At 44.8% G+C, this 24442-nt stretch overlaps 1 protein-coding gene across 1 annotated transcript; it reads left to right on the top strand.

Annotated features, from left to right (window-relative positions):
- Positions 1-1429: 1429 nt before the first annotated feature.
- Positions 1430-23886, top strand: ddb1 (damage-specific DNA binding protein 1). Its single transcript, XM_083667187.1, has 27 exons — positions 1430-1564; positions 2471-2619; positions 2838-2954; positions 3394-3615; positions 3791-3905; positions 4242-4339; positions 4484-4642; positions 4912-4995; positions 5306-5422; positions 5796-5898; positions 7368-7443; positions 7540-7648; positions 8911-9089; positions 9508-9668; positions 11001-11108; positions 11320-11527; positions 13053-13148; positions 14743-14854; positions 15496-15619; positions 16195-16359; positions 16798-16892; positions 17031-17201; positions 19291-19400; positions 19554-19723; positions 22275-22377; positions 22730-22853; positions 23217-23886. Exons 1-27 carry the CDS (start codon positions 1504-1506, stop codon positions 23298-23300), a joined length of 3420 nt encoding a protein of 1139 aa, XP_083523313.1. The 5' UTR covers positions 1430-1503; the 3' UTR covers positions 23301-23886.
- The last annotated feature ends 556 nt before the right edge of the window (positions 23887-24442 follow it).

Raw genomic sequence — 24442 nt, 5'->3', positions numbered from 1 at the left:
ATGCATTACAATGTCCTCCGATGTCTACTGTACCTCCACCAGCCTCCCCTGACGTGACGTACTGTACCCATTTTTGTGTGCTGCAGGTCTCACATATTCAACCTGAGTGCAGCATTGAAACACTGTAGATATAAAATGTTACCTCTTAAAACAAGGCCATGTGCTCTACAGTAAACATACACAGACAGATATACTTTAGGCTACACTTGCTTTCAAGTAGCCACAGTCAAGGCTCTATTCTTATCCCTAGGATTAATCAGGATTGAGGCCTTAAGGCCCCACAAACAGACAGCCATTTGTAAATAGTCTGCAGGTCAGTGTTTTTGAAAGCAAGCGACTTCATTGGTCCTGTGTATACTGAGGTTTACTCCCATGCTAACACACACACACACACACACACACCCACCCACCCACCCACCCACCCACCCACCCATACACACACACACACACACACACACACACACACACACACACACACACACACACACACACACACACACACACATACACACACAAAGATGAATAACTGCTGAAGTCAGTCAATGGGAGTTTGAATCAGATGTATCCACTCTGTCCATCGACTGATTCTTTGACTATTACAGATTTGTACAGCACATCAGATTTCCCTCTGGCTAAGAAAACCCTCTATGAACTGTTCATCAAAGCTCAGTAGCCTAATTATCCTCTCACAGTGTGTGAACAAAGAAATCATGATTTGGCTGTGTGTGCAGCCTTTGGCCATCTTGTGGAGAAAGTACACAGAAAGATAATCTTCTGAATGGCCATGATGAATTAGTTACAGTGGCTTCAAGTGAATCTCAAAAACCTTTTTCATCCCACACTGCAAAACACATACTGTCTGCTTATTATGTTTAAAATAAGAGGCCTCAAAATAGGTTGTAAGTGTGTGTGTGTGTGTGTGTGTGTGTGTGTGAAAATGTGTTTATTTTGCTTCAGTAAGCCTACTGTGTGTCTTTGATTTTGAAAGTTTATAATTGTATACTTTTACTTTGGACAACATGATTGGCTTAAGGCTGTGTAACACTTATGGAAGTAACGTGGAAGAAGCATGACCCAATTCGAAAATTGTGTTTTATGAAGACAGTCTGCATATTTTCACACATTTTCAGAATGGAGCATTTTTAAGGGGTCTGCAAACTCGAGGTAAGAATGGATGTACGATGCTTAATTAACATTAACGGACTTTAGAGGAGACACACAATTCAGCACAATATCAACAGAGAAGACACACAATATCAACAGTGACCTCTAAAGGTCGGTCAGGCCAGGTTGGTGACCAGAGTTACGTCTTTATGTCTGTCGAAGTTGCAGTCAGACATTTGAACTCCAAGCCACGAGAGGTGCTGTAAAAAAGAAAGCTCTAAGGAGCAATGGAATCCGTTTCCGGCTGTTTTTACCACCATTACATATCGATGGTTTCTACACTTAGCTAAGGAGAGCTGTAACAATTTCTTAGGTGTTCTTCTTTTGTCTTTGAACGCCATGTCTTACAATTACGTGGTTACAGCGCAGAAACCGACGGCAGTCAATGCCTGCGTCACCGGTAAATGTGTTGTTCTCATCTTTAGTTTTTGCTGCGTTCTAGACCTGCACTAACATGTCGCGCACCTCATTCACTCGCATGCTAAGCTCCCGCGCAACATCTCAAGCTGTAGCACTTGCAGGCCCGTTAATATCGCTATTGCTGTTGTTTTGCTAAATGCTTTACAGTTAGCTGTCTAGTCTATCAAGTAGGGTAAACATAGTTTGCCATTTTGAATAGCCACGCACCCTATATGATGTGTGTTTTTGTTTGTGAACGGTGAAGTAGCTAACTTAATATCTGTCAATCTACTCAAAATGGCACGATGTGATGATGTTGCGCTGGATGTTTTGAAGCTGAACGGATCGTTTAGGTTTGGGCTTCAGCTGTCTGTTGTGTTGTCAGATCATTTGCCATCTTACTTGTAGCTATCTTATTAAAGTTGTTTTGCTAAGCAAGGGTCAGTCAGATTTAGAGTTATATATTCAGCGTTAGCCTATTATAAACTGTAGGCTACACAGTTACACGACCTACATTGTCAACATAATGACATGTGCAGATCATGATATGTAGAGCAATCTAATTAACTCAAGTTCAAATTCCCTAATTGTTCACAGTGGTTGAAGGACTGTGGCAAAAAATCATATGATTGGAAATCCTTTAATTAAAAATCCTTATTTGGTTGAAATCACAGTCGGATTTGGATTGACAATTGAACACTGTTTGAAATATTGGAAGAATTTGTGGCAAAGTATTGGGAGAATTTGTGTAGCTCTTTCACACATGGCTCAGAAGTCAGTCATGCTGAACTCATGCTTTGGTTTCTGTCACCCCTTCCTTCCCTTTTCCCTTTCAGCACTATTATGAGCATGTGTAGCCTACATTGCAAACATGTATCTGACTGTTGCTACCCACTCTCATCCACAGGCCACTTCACCTCCGCGGAGGACCTGAATCTGCTTATAGCAAAAAACACACGTCTGGAGATCTATGTGGTCACAGCGGAGGGGCTCAGGCCCGTCAAAGAGGTGGGCATGTACGGCAAGATCGCTGTCATGGAGCTCTTCAGGCCAAAGGTGAGTCTACTGTATGTGTGTGTGTGTGTGTCTGCATGTATGTATTTTTTGGTTAAAAGCTAGTCTCATAGTGAAACTCCCATCTTTAGTTCAACCAAGTAAAGTCCGTCAATGCTTTGAGCAATCACTTTTGGCATCAAAAATATAAACACAGTAAGACTCCCAGATATGTGCTTTCACTTTCCTTAATGGTACTCTTGTGTGTATGTTGACGACAGGGCGAGAGTAAGGATCTGCTGTTCATTCTGACGGCCAAGTACAACGCCTGCATCCTGGAGTACAAACAGACTGGGGACAGCATTGACATCATCACCCGCGCCCACGGCAACGTACAGGTAATCACATGCAGCATCTGGATGCTTCCATTTTGTAGCCAGAATGCTGGTTGCAGAATAACCCGACACATCAGCTTTCATTATAACATTAGGGGCGAGGCGACAGAGGACTATAATAATGTCCTCTCTGAAGAGGACCTTATTAGGCTGTTTGAGAGGTGTGAATCCTAAACAACCTGCCCAGTGGTGAGTGTGTGTTGTTTTAAGTACAGCAGGCCAACAAAACTACTGCACTATAGCAGGATTATGAAGTGAGTGTGCTCGAAACCTTGTCAGTGCATAGGATATAGATTTCTGGGGCTCAATTGAATGTACTCTCTTTTTCAGCTCATACCAAATCTTATGTCAAACTTAAAACATATTTTTCTCCCCATTGAATTGTTATAACATTGTAATAGCGACACTCCTGCATGAATGTCTCTCCTCGCTTCGTCCCCAGGATCGCATTGGACGACCCTCGGAGACGGGCATCATCGGCATCGTGGACCCGGAGTGCCGTATGATCGGGCTGCGGCTGTACGACGGCCTGTTTAAGGTCATCCCCCTGGACCGCGAGAACCGCGAGCTCAAGGCCTTCAACATCCGCCTGGAGGAGCTGCAGGTCATCGACGTCCACTTCCTATTCGGCTGCCAGGCGCCCACTGTCTGCTTCATCTACCAGGTAGGGGTCTGTCTGTCCGTCCGTGTCTGGGTGCATGTGTTTGCATGAGGGGACATCCACCACACAGGTAAATGAATTTGTTAGAAAGTTGAGATATTGGGTTATTGAGAGGGTGTGTGAGAGTATTGGTCTATGTATAGTCTGATTGTTTGTCTGCTGCTGTGCTCTACCCTAGGATCCACAGGGGCGCCATGTGAAGACCTATGAGGTCTCCCTGAGAGAGAAAGAGTTCAACAAGGGGCCGTGGAAACAAGAGAATGTAGAGGCTGAGGCATCTATGGTCATCCCAGGTGAGTATGGTGCCCAGTCTCAGATGAGAGAATCAGACAAATGATTTCAGACGGCACGTGGGATCCACACTGTTCTGTTGTTGCCAAACCTCTGGTTTCCCAGCTCACAATTAGCTGCTGGCATTCCTGAATGTGAGCCCACAGACCCTAGAGAGAACCCCAGCTTGATGGAATCTTGGCCTGCAGAAACCTTCTCATGATCATCAAAACATGGAGTGTTTCAGTCCTTTAAAAAAAAAAAAAAAAAAAAAAAGTGAAGTAGAGTCATGTGAAGTAGCTCTCACTTGTTGATTTATTGACATGTTTCTTTCTTTCTTTTTTGTGCTGTCTTTTTAGTCCCAGAGCCATTTGGCGGTGCTATAATCATCGGACAAGAATCCATCACCTACCACAATGGAGACAAATACTTGGCCATCGCACCTCCTACCATCAAGGTAACCCAAATCAATAGAAATCAACTTTATTTATTTTTATGACCACACTTTTAGCCCTCATTTCTCCTCTCAAAACACACAACTATGCACTATTGAGATACACTGTGTACATCTTTTCCTTCTTACCTCTAACTCCCCACTTAGCAAAGCACCATTGTGTGCCACAACCGTGTGGACCCCAATGGCTCGCGTTACCTGCTGGGAGATATGGAGGGCCGTCTGTTCATGTTGCTGCTGGAAAAGGAGGAGCTGATGGACGGAGCCGTGGTGCTCAAGGACCTCCGCGTAGAGCTGCTGGGAGAGGTCAGCCGAGACCCTCACTCACACACAAACACACCGGCTCTCTCCCTCTCTCTCTCTCTCTCTCTCTCTCAATAGCTTGCCCTTATGTCTCTTACTTAACTCACCTCTCCATCCTTCATTCAATTTTGACAGCTGCTGGCAGAATTTTTCTCATGAGTGAGGCAAGAAATCAATAGGCCAGTCAATCAATAGGTTACATGGAAAAATAAGGTGTTATGGACGGGTGCAAGGGATAACGATGGTGTCCCTCCCCTCCCCTCCTCTCTCAGACCTCCATCGCAGAGTGCCTGACTTATCTGGACAACGGCGTGGTGTTTGTCGGCTCCAGGCTGGGAGACTCTCAGCTGGTCAAGGTAAACAAAACCCTTTTGAAGGACAAACCATCTTGATGTTAAGGACATGCATGTATATCCTAGTGATTCCATCACATGTGTTTTCCGACCAAAATGTATACTTTTATTAATCACTTGTTAGGCTTAGAAATAAAGAAATGTAAAAATGTTGTCATGGATCAAAATGAAGCATGATGTCACCAATGTGGGTTCCTGTGTAACATCACCATGACTACTCTGCGTCAAGAGCTGGACTGTCTGTTTGAGCTATTGCCATGGCCCTATGTCTATTGTGATTTGTAATTGGTTATGTGCCCCCCCCCCCCCCCAGCTCAACGTGGACAGTAACGACCAGGGCTCATACGTGGCCGTGATGGAGACCTTCACCAACCTGGGGCCCATTGTGGACATGTGTGTGGTGGACCTGGAGAGACAGGGCCAGGGGCAGGTGAGGCATAGCATGCATATACACTTCAGGGTTGGAGCCAATTCCACAAATTAAAGAGCTTTGGAATTTGAAATGGGAGTTTCACAACGAACAATTGAAAAGGAGTTCGCTTCCAACCCGGTTACGCTCACACATGGGTACTCTCACAGCCCACTGTGAGCTGGAAGAGACCCTCGACATGCTGCTTGATGTACACACGCATGCATAAGTTACAACCAGAGCATGTTCTACTGGAAATAGACAGTCCTGCTGTCTTTGTCATCTAACACATGTTGTGACCACAAAAAGCTTTTGACTAGTCTTTTATATAGATGTGGCTGGTTTAAGTGGTTTTCAAACATGCTCTCCCTCTTTTTCTCTGTGGTCCTTCCAGCTGGTGACATGCTCTGGAGCGTTCAAGGAGGGCTCCCTCAGAATCATTCGCAACGGCATCGGCATCCATGAGCACGCCAGCATCGACCTGCCGGGGATCAAAGGTTAGTTTCCCCCCCAGCTCCGGGACCACTGGTGCTGCTGGCCCAGCCTGTCTGTAGCTCAGACTTGTTTTTCTGACCTGCATTGGGTTCATATACTCACAGATGCACACGCCTTGACCTGCGTGTATGCTTGTGACTTGCTTGTGGGCTACAAAAAAGGGAGAAGACTACATCATACTAGCCAGATGGAATACAAAGTTTAACATGGGTTTAAAAAAAACGAATGAAAAAGATATTTAGAACCCCAAAATGTTTTACACACACACACACACAGAGTCTACTGTTGTCACAATATCAGAATTACAAACTTTATTCCAATTCAGTATCATAATACAATACACAGTACCGATGCAAATATAGGCAGAGGGAAAAAAAGCCTCAAAGTAGAACTGACTAATCTACTGCAGCAGCCTGCATTATGTTTGTATTATAACCTTGTATTTGTTTTGTTTCCCATAGTGGACAACTAACACTGGAAAAACAAAGCAAATACATCACACTAGGCAAAAAAATAAGTAACTAAGGACTGTGTGTGTCTTACATTTGAAATAGTTTATAACACAAATGCTTGGCTCAATTTCGAACCCCAAAAACGAGTTCTCTGCCCAGCCCTGTTTGCACTTTTTTGGAAAATGGTAATGCTGCTCCCCCATTGGCAAGAAAATTACCCAAGATCATTGATGCGGTCATTGCAAAACAACAAAAACAGCAAGTGGTCGATCTGGCGTTAAGCCCTATTCTCTTCTCTCATATTCATGCAAGAATGCTGAGCCAAGTGACTTCTGAGCCATATCCCACCTGAAACGTTTAGGTTGCCAGGGATACCACCTGAAACGTTTAGGTTGCCAGGGATACCACACGACAAATAACAACAATCACCCCTCTGGAGGGGGTCTTTAAGTCAGTAGACTCCATGATCTGTTTGGTATTCAGTATGCTATTAAATAGACTGCACATTTGCTAGAAACCTGTATCGCAAAAGAATCACTTGAGAGAGATGCACAAAAGTGTTTTTTAAGAATGTCATTACCATTATCAAAAGTCCTCAGGGATTATTGTAATTTCACCATATCCACTTGGACGACGCAATAGAATCAAGCTGAAACACTCTGGTTTTCATCACTCCTTTTCAGTCCGGGGAAAATGTGTTTTCCTGATTGCTCATTGCTCAGAGGCCGTAAGGTCCATAGGTTCTTGATTGATTTCGGTGGTGTATTGAATTACATACTTTTTTAAAAGACAATCGGCCGCTACGTTGAACTTCTTCACAAGAAGCAATTAGCCACTCAGCTAATCAATGACTCAGCAAGACGGAACCCAAATCCCACACACCAGAATTACACATCTCTTAACATTGAACCAATCCAATCATTGTTGCTGTTCAAGCTGCAATTATTTCTCTCTATATTTTTAACAGTGTAGAACGTTTTTAAGATACTTTTTCCTTGTTTGCTTTCTTTCCCTTCCAGGTCTGTGGCCTCTTCGCTCAGAGGCAGGGAGGGAGACTGACGATATGCTGGTCTTGTCCTTCGTCGGCCAAACAAGGTGAGGTGGATCACCATCATGTAGATTCATAGTGTCTTATGACCGTGCCATAAAGCTGTGACATGTGTGGTGTGTCATTGTCATGTCTGTGTCCAGAGTGTTGATGCTGAGTGGGGAGGAAGTGGAGGAGACGGAGCTGCCAGGTTTTGTGGACAACCAGCAGACCTTCTACTGTGGGAACGTGGCCCATCAGCAGCTTATCCAGGTACAGTACACACACACACACACACACACTCAAAAACACACATACACACACACACACACGCAAAAACACACATACACACACACACACACACACACTCAAAAACACACATACACACACAGTCTATTGTTGTCACTGTATTACAAAATCAGAATTACAAACTTTATTCCAATACCAATTTAGTGTCATGATACTGATACAGAGTACAATACACAGTACCGATGCAAACCAAGGCGGAGGGAAAAAGTGCTTCAAAGTAGAATTCACAAATCTACTACAGCAGCCTGCATTATGTTTATATAATAACCTTGTATTTGCTTGTGACTAACACTGTGGAAACTCAAAGTAAAACATCACACGAGGCAAAAAAGTAATTAAGGAGTGTGTGTCTTACATTTGAAATAGTTCATAACAAAAATGCTTGGCTTTTACTGGCCTCCGGGGTATAATTGGTAAAAAATTAGCATACTACTATTTGTGCACACTAATGCTGCTGCTTTAGATACAATGTTGCAATAACTCAAGCACAAAGTGGACAGATCATGCAGCCAGAGCCCCACACACACACACACACACACACACACACCGGGAAGTCTCATTGCTTGCACTGTCAATCACTCTCTAGACGTACGGAGCTCCTCAGAGTGTTTCCTCTGTTGGGTAACACTTTGACACAAATGTGAAGTTATCTGTGATACCTTCGGTTGTACCGACACAACGTGACCGAAAACATTTTACCGGACATTTGAGAAATGATGGGTGCGTAACACATTCGGGGCGTCCACCCACAAATCCCATTGAGATTAATTACCACAATCTAAACTAGCCTGTAAAATTGTAATAAAATAAAGTCGATGACATGTTTGGTTGAAAGGCAAAACACTATGAACCCTTTTACATTCAAACGGCATTGCTCACTTCGAAGTACTCTTCCACAAGTTTGGTCGTTTGCAATATTCATAAAAAAACTCTCTCTACGTAGAGAATGTGCTTAGCTCGATGTGCTTAACCAAATTCATGTTTTCTGTCTTTTAATAAAACATGCTTTACTGTAGCCGTATCGTACATGATTTAAAGAGGTTCAAGGCGTCTGGAAAGATAAAGTGAATATGAGAGGACAGCGTGCGTGTGTGTGTACGCCTGGTCGCACCCATGCACGCACCCACACATTTGTGCCTAATGCGTGTGTGCCTAATGTGTGTGTGTGTGTGTGTGTGTGTGTGTGTGTGTGTGTGTGTGTGTGTGTGTGTGTGTGTTCCCTCCAGATCACCTCGGGCTCGGTGCGGCTGGTGATGCAGGACAGCAAGGCCCTGGTGAGCGAGTGGAAGGAGCCCCAGGGCCGGAACATCAGCGTGGCTGCATGCAACTCCTCCCAGGTGGTGCTGGCCGTGGGTCGCGCCCTCTACTACCTCCAGATCCTCTCTGGAGAGCTGAAGCAGATCAGGTGGTTACAGGCGTGGCGTGGGGAATCAGACGTCTCACACGGGATCTGTGTCTATGCAGGCTGGTCTTCTCTTACTGGACATACCTCTGCATCTCTCCCCAGCGCCACAGAGATGGAGCGCACACACACACACACACACACACACACACACACACCTAACCAACCACACACTTGTGCACACACACAACCAACCACATACACACACACAGACAACCACACACACACAGACAACCCCCCCCACACACACACACACACACACACACCTAACCAACCACACACTTGTGCACACACACAACCAACCACATACATACACACAGACAACCACACACACACAGACAACCCCCCCCCCACACACACACACACACACACACACACACTGTGTTAACCTTGTGTCTTGCCTGTCCCTTCTTAACCCTAGCACCACAGAGATGGAACACGAGGTGGCCTGCCTTGACATCACGCCCCTGGGAGAGGGGGGCGAGTCGCCCCTCTGCGCCGTGGGCCTGTGGACTGACATCTCCGCCAGGGTCCTAAAGCTCCCCTGCTTCACCGCCCTGCACAAGGAGATGCTGGGAGGAGGTGAGAGGGAGACTAGGAGATCAGTAGGAGACTATGGATTAGCTACTAGAGAGATAGAAACTATATAGATATTGATGGATAGATTTTTTTTTTTCTGAAGAAATTGCATTTTCAGTTTGATGTATCCCATTTTTTCGAAGTCATATCGCATTTTACACTATATATTAGGGTTGGGCGGTATAACGGTAATACGGTATCCTGCGGGATTTGAACATTTCCCCTCCATTATTTATCAAACTGCCAAATTAAGCGCTGTTTGTCAATTCACAATGTGTAACAGCGCCGCTGCCACTGTGGTCGGAGAAATAATGACAATATTACACCTTCAGGAGTGTAACTTTTGGGTTATTGCACGTGACCTCTTCCACCTAAGGTTAGAGAAGGAGAACAATTTTTTGACTGGCGCTAATGACTTGGTCCCTAAAAAAATATGCCGCTGCTGTATGGCAACATTTCGGGTTCCGACCCGACGATGAAGGAGAGCCTGACGATTTGGACGGAAGGTTATTTGCAAGATTTGCATGAAAAAGACGGCCAGAGATGTTAACACTAATGGGGACTGATCTACACTCGCACCTCAAACTGAAACACCCATTAACAGCTGCACAGATGGGACGTCTGTCTGTGTCAGGTGCTGCTGTCGACATCTGTGGTCAGCAAATAGCTGTGTGGGTCGTCAGTTAACATTTACGCCATACATGTCGTTAACCGTCCAGTTTGCCACACCGACTGGAAACTACAATAACAATGCCTACAGGCAAGACACAACCGACAGAGCGGGAGCCGTTACTGCCGCCTTCTCTCACAGCTGGCCCTGGAAGAGTCGGCTCAAAAAGAAGCAAGCGGAATTAGGACTCCCAGAGCCTAGTCTCGTAACAGTCACTAAATTCTATATTTTATAGACAAATGATACCCTATAGGCTATTTGGTTAGTTTGTCAAGCTGTGATCGGGATTTAAAGTTATTGTTTCGGCTAAATGTCATACGGTTATAGCAGTCGCCACATAAATAATTCAGTTTCTCAATGTAGATTAAATGTATGGAGGCAAAGATGCCTCCCGCCTGCCCCCCACAACGTTTTTTTTCTTTTTCTTTTTTTCACGGTAACCGTATACCCCAGTCAAATTTGAGGACGGTATAAAGGTATGAGAAAATGGATACTGCCCAACCCTACCATATACTCATATGCAACCAATCCTTCAATTACATTTTTGTCCCTATTTCAAACCCGCTCATTAACTGGGGTGTGTGTCTGTGTGTGTGTGTGTGTGTGTGTGTGTGTGTGTGTGTGTCTGTGTGTGTCTGTGTGTGTGTGTGTGTGTGTGCATCCAGAGATCATCCCCCGCTCCATCCTGATGACCACGTTCGAGGGCAGTTACTACCTGCTGTGTGCGCTGGGTGACGGGGCGCTCTTCTACTTTGGCCTGGACCTACAGACAGGTGACATGACATTTTTTACACCCAGACCTAGCTAGGATTATTGATTAAACCTGTGGCCTTGTTATTCACTTTTTTAATCGACTGATCACAATGTCATTGCTCTCCAAAAGTAGTAATTTTATTCTCTACATTTACTCCTTGGTTGTATAAAACATACCTTTGAATTGTCTATGATCATTGGAACTGACGTGTGTCTGTGTCCTCGTACCAGGTGTTCTTAGCGAGCGTAAGAAGGTGACCCTGGGCACCCAGCCCACGGTGCTGCGGACCTTCCGCTCCCTCTCCACGTCCAACGTGTTTGCTTGCTCCGACCGGCCCACCGTCATCTACTCCTCCAATCACAAGCTGGTCTTCTCCAACGTCAACCTCAAGGAGGTCAACTACATGTGCCCTCTCAACTCCGAGGGCTACCCCGACAGGTCAGTCCTAGTGTAAGGCCTTGGCCACAAAATGGATATGTATGAAGTCACCATCTAAATTGGAATTAAAATTGTGGAATTCGGGGCTTGATGTTTTAGTCTGCTAAACGGACAAAAGGACTGTCAAAAGTTCAACTCCTCCTGCCCGTAAAAAAGTTACAACTGGGTTTCTCATCTCCGTTGTCCGTCAACGGATGACCCCCCCTAGAGAAACCACTGGCTCAATCCGTAGTTAACGGATACACAGGACTAGTGTGGCCGGGGCCTAAGCTGGAGGACCACCGGGGGATGTATAGCAGTAGTCTGCTTCACCTGCACCGAACCATTCAGCAGCCACGGAGCCTCATCTCAATAGTCTGAAGTGGCTTCCTATCCTTTTCTCCTACCCCTTCATCTCCTACCCCTTCATCTCCTACCCCTTCATCTCCTACCCCTTCATCTGCACTGACGTGAAAAGATGGGACTTAAAAAAGCACCACTGTATGTGTGTTTCACCTGTTCAGTTTCGTCCTTGCATCAATGTCGATGAAGGAGTGGAGACCAAATGTAGCCAGACCCAAACGCTCAAGGAGAAGCAGCAACCTAAGTCTTTTGAGATGCTCCTAGTTTGCTTTTCGACTAATCATCCTAAGTCAGAAAGGAATGGTTACATTATGATAGTGGGTGTATTGGAAATATTTAGGGCTGCCACCAAATAGTCGACTTGTCAGCATGTAGGCCTAGAGGAAAGGGGTCATCTTTAGGCGACTGGGTGAGCAGGGCTGTCTACACGTGCCAACGGTGGTGTCCTGTCCACCTGCGAATCTCTATCTAAAGACACAAAAGACTGTACATGCCCGAAATCTGTGCCGGTCGTAACTTGCGCCATCTATTCGTTGTTCTCGCATTCAGGCTTTGTAGTATGGCAGCATTTTGAGCATATACAAGACAGTTCCAAAAAAGTGAAATGCAAACTTGCTTGTTCCAACACAGCCCCTACCGTTATACAGATAAAATGGGCCATAATCACATGCCCTGTTCAACCATTTGATATTTTAAATGCTCCTAATGATTTTTTTATTCCTCTGAATAACATTCTATATAATAGTATTTTAAATGCTCCTAATGATTTTTTTATTCCTCTGAATAACATTCTTGATGAGCGTTGAAAGTCAAAGCATTTTCTTGTGTTTTAAATAATGAATAGCCTATCATAAATTTGTGAAGATTAGTCGACTGTGGGATTTAACTGGCATTTTTTACTTGACCAAGCAATTTGTTGGTCTGGTACAGTCCTAGAAGTATTAGTGTATTATTGTTGGTCTGGTACAGTCCTAGAAGTATTAGTGTATTATTGTTGGTCTGGTACAGTTCTAGAAGTATTAGTGTATTATTGTTGGTCTGGTACAGTCCTAGAAGTATTAGTGTATTATTGTTGGTCTGGTACAGTCCTAGAAGTATTAGTGTATTATTGTTGGTCTGGTACAGTCCTAGAAGTATTAGTGTATTATTGTTGGTGTGCTGTAACCTGTGTGTCCCTTGTCAGTCTGGCTCTGGCCAACAACAGCACTCTCACCATTGGCACCATCGATGAGATCCAGAAGCTGCACATTCGCACGGTTCCTCTCTACGAGTCTCCCAGGTCAGTCCCCTCATCTACGAGCTGCACATGACATTTTCATTGTATTCAGTGTTGTAAAGTAATTAACTGTAAGTACTGTGTTAATGTGCTTAATTACGTTTTTTTGGCTATCAAGAAAATGTGCACTTTTACTCAGATACATTTTAATTGACACCCTCGTTACTCATTACATCTGCATTAAATCTCTCTAATCATGACAATGCTCCTAATAGCAGGTAATAGGCACGAGACGTTTGACATTAATAGGCGCTATATGAATTACAGAATAAAGTGAGGGATGTTTATCGAGGCAGTAGTCAGGTTTTAGGTTGTAGGCAGAATAGGAAAATAGGCTGCTGTCCAGGACAGGAGAAGATCACTTTCTTTCCCATGCCGTCCTTTCTGAGTAGACTTCATGGCTGTGGTGTGACAGAGAGACGGGTAGGGGAGGCCTAGTGCATTGTGCCGTCTTAGATTTACAATGGCAGCTCAGAGGTACATTTGTTACTTTGTTTTAGGGATAGCCCCTATGTCTTTGGTTGTGATTGTTAAAGGTGAGCTATGCTCATAAAACATATCAAGAACGTTTATTATTATTATTATTATTAAGAAACAAAATACCATCAGAGATTTGGAATCAACAGTTCATTGTAATTGCAATTTCGACTCGTGGCCACAGGGGAGCCTGATCTCGTGTAGCTCCTTTAATTAGGAATGTTAGAGATAGTACAATAAATTCTTCTCAATGCGTTTACCTTCAGGACAGCTGACCTGTGACATGTTTTCCCTGTCTCTCTCTCTCTCTCCCTCCCCCCTCTCTCTCTCCCTCAATTTCTCTTATGTTGTTGACTATTTTCTCACACTCTCTCTCCCCCCTCTCTCTCTCTCCCCCTCCCCCCTCTCTCTCCCTCCCCCCCCCTCTCTCTCTCTCCCTCCCCCCCCCCTCTCTCTCTCCCTCCCCTCTCTCTCTCCCTCAATTTCTCTTATGTTGTTGGCTATTTTCTCACACTCTGCCCCCCCTTCTCTGTCTCTCCCTCCCCCCTCTCTCTCTCTCCCTCCCCCCTCTCTCTCTCCCTCAATTTCTCTTATGTTGTTGACTATTTTCTCACTCTCTCTCTCCCCCCTCTCTCTCTCTCTCCCTCCCCCCTCTCTCTCTCTCTCCCTCCCCCCTCTCTCTCCCTCAATTTCTCTTATGTTGTTGGCTATTTTCTCACACTCTGCCCCCCCTTCTCTGTCTCTCCCTCCCCCCTCTCTCTCTCTCCCTCCCCCCTCTCTCTCTCCCTCAATTTCTCTTATGTTGTTGACTATTTTCTCACACTCTGCCCCCCCTTCTCTCTCTCTCCCCCCTCTCTCTCTCCCTCAATTTCTCTTATCTCTCACACTCTGTCCCCCCCCCCCCCCCCGCTCAATTTCTATTACGCTGTTGACTCTTTTTATCTCACACTCTGTCCCCCTATCTCTCTCTCGCTCTTCCTCAATTTCTCTCCCGCTGTTGACTCTTTAATCTCACATTGTGTCCCCGCCATCTCTTTTGCACCCCCCTCGTCCCATCCCCCTGCTCGCCCCCCCCCCCCCCCCCCCCCCTGCTCGTCCCATCCCCCTGCTCGTCCCTCAGGAGGATCTGTTATCAGGAGGTGTCTCAGTGTTTCGGGGTGCTGTCCAGCCGGGTGGAGATGCAGGATGCCAGCGGGACCACCTCGGCCGTGCGCCCCAGCGCTAGCACTCAGGTAGCTTACCTTCACCTGTCCCTGTTGAATTAGTGTGCATTGTATGCGTCATTCATATTGAGAATGAATTTATTTTCCGAAGGGAAGAGCATACACTGGAAAGGACTGTGTGCTTTGAAATCAAAATTCATCTTCTTGTATGATGGAAATGCTTTTGGCTTACCATTATTATCCTTACAGACATTGACAATTTTTTTTGGGGGGGGGGATTGTTTGAACAGAAACCCCTGCATCCAACAGAATAACAAAAGAGGGGATTGAAGATTTTTTGCATCAAGGTTTTGTCTGCAAGGTTTTTTTTTTTTTTTTTTTTTCCAAGAGTGCTGAGTTTTGTGCCATTGAGACCCTTGAAAAATAACTTTCTGCCAAGACCTTGATAGTTATATAAGTCCCAATTCTATCCTCTTGTCGTGCTTGTTCTATAATGTATGACACAGCACTCTCTTTTCTATTGAAAACCAATGAGCCTTTCTTTTCATTGCAAGATGTGAGTATTGAACCAATACTGATGCACATCACCTCCCTCTCTCATCTCCTTTCTATCCTACCTCCATCCATCCTGTCCTTCTCTTTCTCTCTCTCTCTCTCTCTCTCTCTCTCTCTCTCTCTCTCCTATCCCTTCCCTCCCTCTCTCCCCCCAGGCCTTGTCGAGCAGCGTAAGCTCCAGTAAGCTGTTTCCCAGCAGCACGTCCCCCCACGAGACCTCCTTTGGAGAGGAGGTGGAGGTCCACAGCCTTCTGGTGGTTGACCAACACACCTTCGAGGGTAAGACCCACAGCCCCCCGCCCCCCCACCACTCCATTTCACTCTACCAACTTAACTAACAAGTGCAATCACCTTGGTGGAAAACAAGTGAACATGTGGTAATATGCTGATGATGTTGTTGTTCTTTCACCTGGAAAGGTAAGGCAAGGCGAGGTAACTCGCTCAGTGTTTTAGTTTGACTCTCACCGTTCTAACTCACTTGCGCAATATTTTATTTGGTTTTATTAAGTTTTGTTTTCCCCAACAATGTCTGAATACGCCTTCTGTCAACACATCGATGTTGATGACTTGATCACATTCACTCAGTCACCTGTCTGTGTGTCATACCCCCCCAGTCCTCTACTCATTGGTTCCTCTGGAGCCATTACACCTTTTTAGCCGTCAAATACGCTCCCTGAGAAGTAATCATTGGTGTTTTGTCAAAGTAGATGACAGGATCACTCTCAATCATTCTGTGTGTGTGTGTGTGTGTGTGTGTGTGTGTGTGTGTGTGTGTGTGTGTGTGTGTGTGTGTGTGTGTGCGTGTGGCTGTGGGTGTGTGTGTGTGTGTGTGTGTGTGTGTGTGGGGTCACCAGTCCTCCATGCCCACCAGTTCCTTCAGAGTGAGTATGCCCTTAGCATGGTGTCGTGCCGCCTGGGCAGAGATCCGGCCGTCTACTTTATCGTTGGCACTGCCATGGTGTACCCAGAGGAGGCGGAGCCCAAGCAGGGACGCATCATTGTCTTCCACTACACTGACGGTGAGGATTCAGATCTCCTCTGCCTTCCCTCCCCCCCTCTCTCTCCCTCTTTTTTTCCTCTCTCTCTCTCGTATATCATTATTTTGCTCTCCCTCTCATCTTGCCTTTCCTTGCTGCTTCCCTCCTACCTCTCTCCCTCACTCTCTCCCACTCATCTCTCCCTCTCTCTTCCACCATTGAATGGTGTCCAATTGAATAACACATGATCAAACAATGCTCTTCTCACAAGGTCATGGTTGAGATCATGAAATCATGCAAAAAATCTGTCTTATTTGATTAAGAGAATTTGAACACTGTGGTGGCTTAGTTTTCCTCAACCTAGATTAAGAAAAAAAAAACGGGTGTTATTCACTCCGTTTTAGCATAATCTAGGTCATCCCTGTAGCTATAAACTGTATATGACATGACATGATTCCATGTTTGTTACCCTCCGTGCAGGTAAGCTGCAGACGGTTGCGGAGAAGGAGGTGAAGGGAGCTGTCTACTCCATGGTGGAGTTCAACGGAAAACTCTTGGCCAGCATCAACAGCACAGTGAGTGGACTGAATATTGTAGACCGAATACGCCACCCAGAACCTACTTTTATAGATAGATCAAAACTGCTTACATATACACACACACACACACACACTTGTCAAGGGTAACAACACACACGTGAACACCTTCCCCAGGTGCGTCTGTACGAGTGGACCACGGAGAAGGAGCTGAGGACAGAGTGTAACCACTACAACAATATCATGGCGCTCTACCTGAAGACCAAGGGAGACTTCATCCTGGTGGGAGACCTGATGAGGTCTGTGCTGCTGCTGGCCTACAAACCCATGGAGGGCAACTTCGAGGAGGTAAAGGGGATACAGTGACTAGTGATGGCCACTTATGTAGATGGATTTGGTGGCGCCAGCTATGTGATTTAAATGCACTGGAGAAGTCAAAGAACATGACCCTCACAGTGCTGCCAGCCTTATCTACATGGGAGTGAGCTCTGTGTAGCAGGTAGATGATGGCGTCATCCACATAGCTGTTGCAACAGAATTGAATATCTGTGTAGGCCAATACAAACAAAGTAAATCACTCAAAGATGAGTATACTTTATGAATGCATCTTGCATAATAGATCACCTTTTAACTGGTGTCAAAATCTGTAATATCAACACACTTGTAGAAAGACTTAAATTACCAAATGTGCTATGCATATTTAATAGACTGACAGTAATTGCTTTCTTTGTGTTACATCACACAGGCTACTGGTCTGGCTTTGAGTAACATCATCTGGAAAGCATGAGACTGTGAAATGGATGGCACCCGCACTCGGGTTTCTAAATATTACCTTTGAATAAAAACATGTTATCTGTTAGCTTGTCACACAGTCATCCATTTAAGTGATTGACTGGGAATATCCCGCAATTTAGGGGATACTTAGTTGTAGACGTCACGGAATACATGGATTGATCCGGGAATCAATGATAGTCAGTATATTTAAATTCCATCTGACTCAAATGAAACATATCGATTGGCTCCCTACTTGCTTACTAGCCGAATATCATGAGCCTGAGCTTTCTAGTCGGAGTACCCTTAAACGTTATGGCCATCATACTAGACTCTTTGAATATGTATTTTAGTCAGGAATCACTATGAAAATAATTAGTTTAAGTAAGAGTCATTACTTAAATTACAATTAAAACTGAATATCAGTGTAAAATAGGGTATTAAGCATGTATTACTTGAAACAACTTAACCATAAAATGACTGTATTAACGCTAGTCCAGAAACAACTTAACCATAAAATGACTGTATTAACGCTAGTCCAGAAACAACTTAACTATAAAATTGCTGTATTAACACAGGGCAGTCGCTTTTTGTGGCTACCACAACTTTTTCTCTCTACCAGTTGGTTATTTCGGTCTGTTGTTTGCTTGGCTACATCAAACCCTCCATGAGCTTCTCAGTTCCGGGATTAGTCTACTGTGAAATTGGTCTTTGCTTCAGATTGCCCACATTCATATCGACATCAAATGGTATTATTGATATCTATTAATAATATCTGTTCTTCACCTCTACACCCACCCAGAGTGAGTTTCCCCCAAAGAATTGTTACACTCTCATTTATCTCGTATAGCAATACCTCCAATTCACGTTCTTCTTATGGCTTCTTTGGAGGTCTGGAGACATTTTTATTAGCGAAGCTCTGGCTGCGAAAGGTCATATTTTGATTGGACTTTTGAGCAATCGAGAGATGAGATGTCTGGCTTCCGAGATTGTACCGGCATCATCTGAAGCCTATTGTAGGCTATGGACACATGAGAGTTTTAACCCATTATTATTATTTTTTACCAGTTGACTGAACACATTCTCATTTGCAGCACCAACTTGGGAAAGAGTTTTAGGGGATGAACGAGCCAATCGAAAGCAGGCGATGATTAGGTGGCCATGCTAGTATGAGGGCTAGATTTGAAATTTAGCCAGGACACCACCTACTCTTGCGATAAGTGCCATGGGATTTTTTTAAACGACCAAAGAGTCAGGACCCCGGTCTAACACCTCCGCAGGGTAGTGCCCCAATCACTGACTTATATCAGAGGAGGGAGTGCCACTTACTGGTCCTCCAACACCACTTCCAGCATCCTGTTTTTGGTCCCCCATCCAAGGATTGACTAAGGCATACCCTGCTTAGTTTCACAGACAAACCAGCAAAAGGGTACAGGGTGGTGTGAGCTCTAGCAATTCAACTCTCAAAAGATAGCTTGTGGTGGTGGTGTTGTTGTTGTTTTTTTTTTTTTTATGTCTGTCCCACTTTGGATCATCTGGATATGCTCTCTAAGGATTCAGCACGACTGTCATTAGAAGAACTAGTCCTGTGATGAGCGTGTTGTTAACTACTGCCACCTTCCCTCCCTCCCTGGCAATACACCTGTCATTTCCCCACCTCTCACAGATTGCGCGCGACTTCAATCCCAACTGGATGAGTGCGGTGGAGATCCTGGACGATGACAACTTCCTGGGGGCGGAGAACGCCTTCAATCTGTTTGTGTGTCAGAAGGACAGGTGAGAGGCTGATTAGTGTTGATGTGCCGCCGTCTCCCGCCGCCGTCGTCAATTAGCCCTCTTCTTATTCTCTCTCTCTCTTCATTCCACCTGTGTAATGGACAATAAAGTCTTCTTCTTCTTCTTCTTCTTCTTCTTCTTCTTCTTCTGCAGTGCGGCCACCACAGATGAGGAGCGGCAGCATCTGCAGGAGGTGGGTGTGTTCCACCTAGGGGAGTTTGTCAATGTCTTCTCCCACGGCTCGCTGGTGCTGCAGAACCTGGGCGAGAGCTCCACCCCCACACAGGGCTCCGTGCTCTTCGGCACCGTCAACGGCATGATAGGTACGGGACGCCACGCACAAACACACACACACACACACACTCTCACACACAATCTCCTATACACAGACAGACACGCACACTCCACAGGCACTCGTATTCAAACACCCACACACTAATCTACCTTAGTATTAAAGGCCTCAATCCATATTCCTCTCCATCTGTTGTGCAGATCTTGTTGTCAACGGCGTGATCAGTACGGGACGACACACAGATGCACGCACGCACGCACACGCGCACACTCCACTCACACTCTCACACACAGATGCATTCATACTCCCTTAACACACCCACACACTGATCTAACTTGGGTATTCAAGGCCTCGATCAATATTCTGCCTCACCATCTGTAGTGTAGATCCCGCTACTACACATTAGATGAGGACACATGGTGTTTATTAAGGACACAGCTCCACCCTTAGATTATCTTGGAGGTGAACCTTTGCTTTAAGGAGGAGATAAGGTGGAAGCCAGGTTGTATATTTCACCCTCATTATTCACACTTACTCTAGTTCTTCCATAGCGATAATAACAAAGCCAGGGAGATGAAGCCAGGCAGGGATAGGAGACCATTTCTGACGTAGCGCCCTAATTTTCCTTAGTGGCCCCTTCACTCCTGTGTATTGTATTAGCCCCAGGCACTTTCACAGTACTGTAGACACAGTCAGAACTGTAGACACAGCACTGTACACTGTGGAACGTTTTTCCTCTAAAATGTTTTGAGCGTACACACACACCCACCTACCCACCCATCCTATGCCAACACAACAGTATCTCAGAGTAAGCACTTCTCCTCTGCTCTGGTCAGCCCAGGTGACTTATAATGAGTAATGAAGAGAAATACCCACCCGCCGTTACAGCTCCCCAAACAACTAATGATGAATTTTAAGTCCCTGAAACTGCACAGCACACTCCATTTTGGATCTGGTATCCTGTCAGCCTATACTCACATTGCCTCCACTCGGGGGTGTTTTGAACTGTCTCTTGTCCAGGGTTCTTTTATGAAAGGAGATTATTACTAGCTCAGGTAAGATGACTCACACAACCTAATAAAGAATTGAAACAGATCGATCCAAAAGTAAACACACTGCAATGCCTCTAAGATGGAGGAAGTGAAAGGAGGAGATGATGGAAGAGAGAGAAGGGTGTAGAGTGTTGACTGTTGTTGTTTTGTCCTTTTTGTATCTTTTTGTTTTGTTAATATATGCTTTCTGTGAACACTAGTCGTCCCAAACTGAGGTCCACAAGCGCGTGACACTTTGTAATAAGATAACCCTGCCGTTATGAAACCCATGTCCCCCTTCTTCCCTTACCTTTGCTAAATGTCTTTTTTTAACATAATGGCGTTGTTATAATTTCAAAATCACACACAAAAGAATCAGGAAGCATGATTACCACACCTTTTTTTTTTTATTGTCTCGTTTTAGTTTTGAAGTCACATCCTGAGGTGTGATTAACATCTGCTAAAACCTGCAAATGGTGAATTTGCACTCTTCACTGTATTTTTACCCTCATCATGGTCATGATGTTCCTCAATGAATTCAGCATTTTAGCTGTATTTTTTTTTGCACGTTTTGACATGAATAAGTCAGGTTTTGATAATACAATTCAGTGCCACGCTGTTCAAAATTCCTGGGCCCTGACAGTTATTTGCATGATCAATGCGAGATTCTCCTCTGAAGACCAGTATGTTTATTTATTTATTGATTTTAGTCCTTGTTTTTAATTAGCATATTTTGATTCCTCTCCCATGTATGTATGTAGGCTACAGTACGTGTGTGTGTGTGTAACAATACCAAAAGTGGGCAGTCAATGCGTAGTAATGTGGATAATGGATGAGACAAACCATTTTCTCTCCCATGTGTGTGCGTGTGTGTGTCTGGCGTGTTTTGGAAGTTGACCTTAGTTATGAATGGCTTACCCATTTCAACTGTAATGTCGATATCAGCAACATAGACAGACAGACCATAACAGCTGTTTGCATGATCAAAGCAATTACTTGTGAATAGAAGCCCAGCAGCGTGCACCCAGCCTGCGAAGAAAAAACACACACACTTCACCACACGTGTATTTGAAACGTAGGCTTATTACATTTGTTTTACTTTTGTGCGTAACTCGACTGCTTGTTATAAGCCAGGAGACAACATCAATATATATTTTTTTAGTAGTTCGCATGGTAGAGCATACTGTAAGAGCCGCTGTATTTGTCTGTGTCTATTGTGTCTGTTTTACTTGTTATCAAGCATTGGCTTGTCACATGTAGGTTATTTTTACAGTAGGCTATGTACAGTTATACCAATTATGTCCATCAATATGTTATATTCCATAAGTAAGCTCTTTAAAATACGAAATGTGGTACTCTAATGATTCTTAAGTCGTGACTAAACACAACTAGTACACTGTTTTTGTTATTTGTTATTATTTTTAAGTAAAGCCTGACTTGACGAGATGATGGGAGGGCGAGAGGAGGAGCTGATCTATGCATCATCTATTCCAAGACACCTTGTTGACTGATGCAAATGTGACATCCCCATCTGTTTCCCTGGGCCCCCAGGTCTGGTGACGTCTCTGTCAGAGGGCTGGTACAGTCTCCTCTTGGACCTGCAGAACCGCCTCAACAAGGTCATCAAGAGCGTGGGCAAGATCGAACACAGCTTATATCCTTTCTGGGTTGGATGCCATCTCACCGATTTGCGCCGTACATCTGCGAGTGCGCGCATGCATGTGTCTGCGAGTGCGCACGCGCACGTGTGTTATGGCAGTATGCTCAGAAACACTTAACTGGAGTTGTGCTGTCAAAATGATGGCAGTTGTAAGGACAGGGTTTGACAGTGAATGGCAGCAAGCCTTGTTGTAGCGTCTGATGCATGAAATGGTTGTTCAAGTCTGCCGCAGTGGGGCAAGACACTCATCTTTATGGCCATTGCCCAAGGCGTGTGTGTGTGTGTGTGTGTGTGTGTGTATGTGTGTGATACAGCATGTGTATTTGACCTCCTTGACTCCCAGCACCTGGAGGTCTTTCCACACGGAGAGAAAGACAGAGCAGGCCACGGGCTTCATCGACGGGGACCTCATCGAGAGCTTCCTGGACCTGGGCCGAGCCAAGATGCAGGAGGTGGTCAGCAGTCTACAGGTCAGAGCACGCACACACACACACACACACACACACACACTCACTTGGGTGCACACATGCACTGACCATTCACTCTCAATGAGCGAACATGCTCATTCAAACATTCCCTCTCTCACACCCACTCTACTCAATCTGTCACCCTCCTTCTTTCTACAGTGAAGGTTACTCAAACAACACAATTGTGTTTGGCTCAATGACAGTGATAGAAAAAAGACTGCTTGTTCAAGATGTTGTATACCTTTGGGCCAACAGATTGTTGGACTGAAGTTGTTTAGGCATTTTCACTCAATTATGTCAGTATCCCAAAGCTGTGTGCCAATCACAAGAGAGCTAAATGCCCTGAGACTCTGTCACCTGTTTCAGATCGATGATGGCAGTGGCATGAAACGAGAGGCCACGGTAGATGAGGTCATCAAGATCGTGGAGGAGCTGACAAGGATCCACTAGCCCCCGTCCATCTAGATCCCAGCCAAAACGGAGGGGTCGGGGAGGGAGGGGGCAGGGGGGGAGGGCTAGGGCTCTGTAAATAATTATAAATAAAAGGCGTGTGCATGTCCTGACCTCCAGGCTTCCCTGAATTGACACCTTTGAAGATGACGTTGTCATACTTGACAAGATGGGCGGCACCCTATTTTAACCAACACAGGGACGAAAGCAAAGGATGCAAATGGTCACAATTTGGATTGCGGGATATTCATCACGTTCATGTAATTCAAGTAGTGCCTGGGAGTTTTTCCCGACCAGAAAAAAAAATCTGGCCCTTAAGTGTTTACTGGTCAGCTCGTATGGTCATGGAAAAACTGAAGGCCCTTTGGCATAAGTTATGGTTGACATGGCTCAGATCATTGTAGTGGGACGAGAGTTTATTCTTGTATTTAACAGTGAGTTCCACTTTGATAAGACTGTTGGAGGTCTGGAGAGAGTGTGGGTGTGAGGAGGGCTTGGAGAAAAAAAAACGATCGACTCTTAGCTATTTTGTCCTTGTGGCGTTTCTCCATGTTTCTTTTAATAAAGTTTGCTTTAGTACTGTGTACCCTCCTGTGTTTCAGTCCTTTTGTGTCTCCCGTTCAACCATTCTCTGCGTCTCAACCATCACATTTTGAAAGCTTGTTTCGTAGACCACAGGCAGTGCCTAGATTGGTACCTTGAACAATTTCAATTGTAAGCTGTAATTTTCTTTTGATGTGTCATCTTGGAATATCCAAAGCAATTTTAAAGTTCGTTAATGTATATAATTTCCTAAGCAATTTAGATAACAGCAGCTGGGTCTTTCTTGAGTTGCAGGGTCTTTTTTTTTTTTTTTTTTTTTTTACAATTCCAACATATGCCTTTCAAGATGTCAGTCATTGCTTTGCTGAAAATACCCCTGCAATGCAGCCTCATAAAAAGAGCTGATTCAATTAATATGTACCACATAAATCTTGTCATGTCGGAGGATGCAGAACAGGCAGAAATGTTGTCATAGAGAGCAATGTGTTAATAGCATTAGAATAGACTAGTCACTCAGCAGACCGTCCACAGCAACTGACTGACAAACTGTGCACCCTGGTATACTCCCCACCCCCCTGACTGATGTGAATGGCTGAGCT

The sequence above is a fragment of the Argentina silus genome (genome assembly GCF_951799395.1).
Source record: "Argentina silus genome assembly, chromosome: 3".
In the NCBI taxonomy this organism is placed as follows: Eukaryota; Metazoa; Chordata; class Actinopteri; order Argentiniformes; family Argentinidae; genus Argentina; species Argentina silus.
Note: the sequence above shows the minus strand (reverse complement) of the source record. Positions and strands in the feature narration are given on the sequence as shown.